Below are 5092 nucleotides of genomic sequence, written 5' to 3'. Positions count from 1 at the left end.
GGTAGCACCTTTTTTTCTAAGAGTGTAGATATTCATGGTTGTGTGTGTGTGTGTGTGTGTGTGCACATGTGTGTGTGTGTGTGTGTGTGTGTGTGTGTGTGTGTGTGTGTGTGTCTGTGTCTGTGTGTGTGTGTGTGTGTGTGTGTGTGTCTTTCTCTCTCTACAGAGGTGTGTTCGGTGGACTGCGGGACACACGGCGTGTGTATGGGGGGAACGTGTCGCTGTGAAGAGGGCTGGACAGGCGTGGGCTGTGACCAGCGTGTGTGTAACCCACTGTGTGTCAAACACGGAACATGCAAGGACGGCAAGTGCCAGTGTCACCAGGGCTGGAACGGAGAACACTGCACTATTGGTAAGTAGTTTGTGTGTGTGTGTGTGTGTGTGTGTGTGTGTGTGTGTGTGTGTGTGTGTGTACAGTATGTGTGTGTATAGGTCAGTGGAGGCTAGTGGATAGAGAAACGGGGAGGACAGGCTCATTTATCCACTAGCCTTCTCTGGTATAGGCGTGTGTGATTCTAATCCTTTTTAACAATTGTCTGGCAACACAACACCGTGCCAACTCGCCTTTTTCTTTTAGCTGAGTGGGGGGGGGGGGGGGCGCGGAGGGAGGGGTGCGGGGGGGGGGGGGGTGCTGATAAGAACGAGAGAGTGACGGTGACAGTTGGTGTAGGAGGAGAGACAGAGGGGGGACAGAGGGAGAGGTTTTTTAACAGAGGGAGATTAGAGGTTGTTCCCCGTGAGTCTGGGCAACTGAAGCCATGGGATGGGATGAAAGAGATGTGTCCTCATTCTCAGCATGTTCGCATACTATCTAGTTTACCACCTGAGCATGTGTGTGTGTGTGTGTGTGTGTGTGCGTGCGTGTGTGATGTCAGTCAATCACTGCCTCTCAGTAAAATAGGCATGTCAGGATGGATGGGAGCCTCAGTCCTTTACGCATAGTGCTATCAAACATGACAGCTCATACACCTGTCACCATATTTACCACACAGCGCATTTACGACCATGTACATACACACACACACACACACACACACACACAAACACACTGGGTGAGGGGGGGGAAGAAAACAGTCTATGATCTCTCCGTCTCCCCTATTAGAAACTAGGGCAGCTTTCAATGCTGCATCAGCCCGAGATGAAAGGCTCATCTCCTCTCAGCTCGACACGAAACACATTTCTGTGGAAATACAGACAATGCTAAATATGACCTGATCTCAGCTCGCCTGTGTTTGTCTCTGCTGTGCTGTTTGCTTGCATTTTAACACCCCGCTCTCATTCCCTTTCATGACGCTCACCACTCTGCTCTCTCACCCTCTACACGTTTTTTTTTTTTCTCACTGCAGACTTATGGGACTTGGGGGTTGAAAAAGGTACCGTATCTCACTGCGTTGATGTTGCTAGCCTGTTACCCTTGTGGTGTTAAGTTGTAGCTAGTAGCTGCTGCTGCGTCGTCTGTGGGTCCGGGGCTGGCCTCAGTAAGCTTGGCTCAGTAGAATGTGTTGCTGCTATATCTGTCTCCAGACTAGGGGGAAATCTCAAATGAAAACCCCATTCCTCATGTAGTGGACTACTATTAATCAAAGCTCTTTGTAGCTCCGCTCTGAAGTAGTGCACTGTATAAGGAGTACACCAGGGGAGGCTGGTGGAGGTAGACATCGGAGGACGGGCTCATTGTATACACACGGAACGGAATGAGGAACGGTAATCTGGTTTGTTTGATACCGTTCCTCATTCCGTTCCGTGCGTATCCGATGAGGCCGTCCTCGGATGTCTACCTCCACCAGCCTTCACTGGGGTATGCGGTGTCATTTAGATGCAGCCTAGATGTCGTGGCGTAGTTGTAGCCTGCCGTAGACTAGACTACATCATCAGATGTGAGGGTTCATAGTGCTAACCCTGTGTGTTTGTTTGTGACGATTATTATGAAACTATTGCTTCTTCTTTTTTTTCGTTGCCTCTTTGTCAAGACATTCTAAGCTCTGGTAATACACTGGTGCTCTACCGGATGTCAGAAGAACACATAAAAGACAACTGGAATATTCACTGAGAGGCTTGAGAGGTTTTGATATTCACGGCATAGGAGGCAGTGTGCTTCCCACATTCTGGATATACACCTTGAGCCACTCCATTCATACTGTGACATTTAAAGTGAAGCGACGGGATGATTTGTATCATCTCAGCCTACAGTCCTAAATGTAGCGCTAATGAGCAGTAGCGGGTGGCCCGGAACGTGCTCTCCGTGTGGCTCGTACACGGGTGGATTCCACGCAGCCCATACCAAGCTCTGTACAAAAGGGAAATAAAACTTAACAGTACTGCTGCGTCAAAAAGTTGCCGCTGATAAACTTCCATGGCTGAATGACGGAAGACTTATCAGAAAACTATACATACTATTACTACCATCCGGACCCAAAACGAGAGATTTCTAAATAAATAAATAAATGCAGAAATAGTCCTGATAATCCTCTAGCTTCTCTTTAATGTAGGATCTCACATACATTACCCAACAAGGTTGTCAGCTCAGAGGGAGCTCTTCTCCATAGTAATACCAGTGCTCAAACTGAGCATTTGTCTCCTAGGAGAAATATGGACACACACATATGGAGACATAACTAGACCCAGAGACGTTGGTCATGTGTTTTGTGAATACAGCTGCTCCACGGGTGAACAACATTATACAAAGAAAACATGTTGATGCGCTGTACGCTAATGGTGACTTTCAGAAGCCAGTGACGTATGACCTACTGTGAGAACAGCGTGGTGGTTAGCATGTGTTTTTGGACACGTGTGGGGACAGCTACAGCCATGGGAGACATGTTAATGACTTAATCGTGTGTGTGTGTGTGTGTGTGTGCGTGCATGTGTGTGTGACTCACATTCAGAGAGCATACTAATACATACTAATAAAGTAATACACAGAATACACATAGAATATTGCTGCCATTCCACAACATCTGTTTTGAACATATATTTTCCTTCATGCCAATTTTGACCCAACAAAGGCCATACAGCATCTGACTCTTCCAGGGATGGAGAAAGCCGACCTTCATCAGGCACCAGTGTTGTTGTTCAGTCAACTTGTAAACATTCAGAGGCATAATGGGATTGGGTTAGGGTCTGGGCTGAGGTTGTTGGGTGTATTCTCCTATCACCCTCCCAAGCTGCTTACACAGTACAGGTCCCCAGGGGAGCGTTTGGAGTGTCCTGTCACCTCCTAAAGTTAATGGAACTGCTTTCACTGTTATATGGCACAGCCCAGCGAGAGAGAGAGAGAGAGAGATCAGAGAGAGAGATCAGAGAGAGAGTTCAGATTTACTGAAATTGCACTGCTTTGGCAACATTGGTTTCTCTTTACCTGTCATGCCAATAAAGCTTACTTGAATTGAATTGAATTGAATTGAATTGATAGGAGAGACAGAGACAGACAGACAGACAGACTGAGAGAGAGAGACAGACAGACAAACAGGCAGACAGACAAACAGACAGACAGACAGACAGGCACAGAGACAGACAGACAGACAGACAGACAGACAGACAGACAGACAGACAGACAGACAGACAGACAGACAGAGAGACTGGATGCAGGGAGAGAGGTTTATGTGTAGCAGTGCTACATTGTGTGGTGTTATCTGGTCCGTCCATGAGAGGAGGTTTCGGATTTATAACACTAACCTTTTACTGAATGACCTTTACAACAGACAGGGCTGGATACTGGGGGAATGGCTGAACTTTTTGTAGGACATTCTGTCTCTTACTTTAGTTTTCAATTGTAATTTTTCTCTCTCTCTCTCTCTCTCACTCTTTCTCTCTCCACTTTTTAATAGAGACCTTTATCCACACACACACACACCCACACATACACACACACCCACACCCACACCCACACCCACACACACACACACACCCACACACACACACAGAAAGAGAGAGGTGTGTGCTGACCCATAACCCAAGGCAATTTCTCCTACTTTTGAAGGGGATTTCATCAGAGTCTACCTACATTGGACTTAATAGTTTCTGAAATCCCACTTTCTTCTAGTTAGTATGAGGGGAATGGCCTGGCCCTTGGTATAAGAGAGAGAGAGAGAGACCCGGGGCCTGGCCGTCCAAGGCGAGCCGATCAATGCCCACTATAGATCCTGCTGTCCAGAGGCTTCATAAGGATTTGGCTGCTTGAAATGGCAACTCCATTAAACAGGCAATCACTGGTAAATGCCTGTCTACCCACGGCTCAATAGTATGGGCCAATCAAGCAGAACCTGCTCATGGGGCATTCCAGTCCCCAGACCAACGACAATGACATTAATTAAAGATAAATAGGTTTTATTTGATTCCTCTTGTTAAGTCAGAGAGAGAGAGAGAGAGAGAGAGAGAGAGAGAGAGAGAGAGAGAGAGAGAGAGAGAGAGAGAGAGAGAGAGAGAGAGAGAGAGAGAGAGAGAGAGAGAGAGAGAGAGAGAGAGAGAGAAGAATGTTTATTAAGGCTGGCGTTCCTGCCCCCTTGCCTACTTACTGTGAATGGGAATACGTGATGAAAGTGAAAATGTCATGTGTTGAGACAAATGGCAAGCAGAAGAATAGTCTATTTTGGTACTCCGTATCGGCTGAGATTGAGGACAGAAAACTCAAGGGATCCGTCAATAGCTTTAGATGAGTCAATTTGGTGAATACACAGATGCGCTTGAGTGACAATGCACTCAGCAGTTGAGAAAGGACGGAAATATGATCATTAGTTCGTTATGCTTCTTTCTTTTTTTTTCGTCTGAGTGGCCTGTTTAATGGGTTGGTTTGGTTGATTTTAGACCCATATCTAGTAAGTATTGTACTTCCCAGCAGTGCTTTTGATTGATGGCTACTATTTTGGAACCTGTCTGTGCAGTCATTCATATGGAGTGTCTTCCAGCTTGTTATTAATTGGAAGTGTCATGCGGAGTTTATTTGGGTGCTTTTTGGACAGACTGAACTTGTAGCCCCGTCTACTTGCAGTAGCATTGTGTCTCATGAGGAAAATGCGTGAAATCTGGTGAAGGCGCTCTGTATGAGTGACAGCACCACCGACAGGTTCCAAAATAGTACCCATCGATCGACAGC

At 46.6% G+C, this 5092-nt stretch overlaps 1 protein-coding gene across 1 annotated transcript in view; it reads left to right on the top strand.

Moving 5' to 3' along the window:
- Positions 1–159: 159 nt before the first annotated feature.
- The window catches only part of LOC310824815 (teneurin-2-like), a gene marked incomplete at both ends in the record, with an annotated part of 24283 nt that continues 19350 nt past the window's right edge, over positions 160–5092 (top strand). Inside the window, one exon of the mRNA XM_083698064.1 lies at positions 160–352. Coding sequence (XP_083554190.1) covers positions 160–352 — 193 coding nt within the window. The remainder of the gene's footprint in view (positions 353–5092) is intronic.

Source organism: Argentina silus, assembly GCF_951799395.1.
Source record: "Argentina silus genome assembly, contig: scaffold_124, whole genome shotgun sequence".
Lineage (NCBI taxonomy): Eukaryota > Metazoa > Chordata > Actinopteri > Argentiniformes > Argentinidae > Argentina > Argentina silus.
This window is presented reverse-complemented; position numbering and strand designations above follow the sequence as displayed.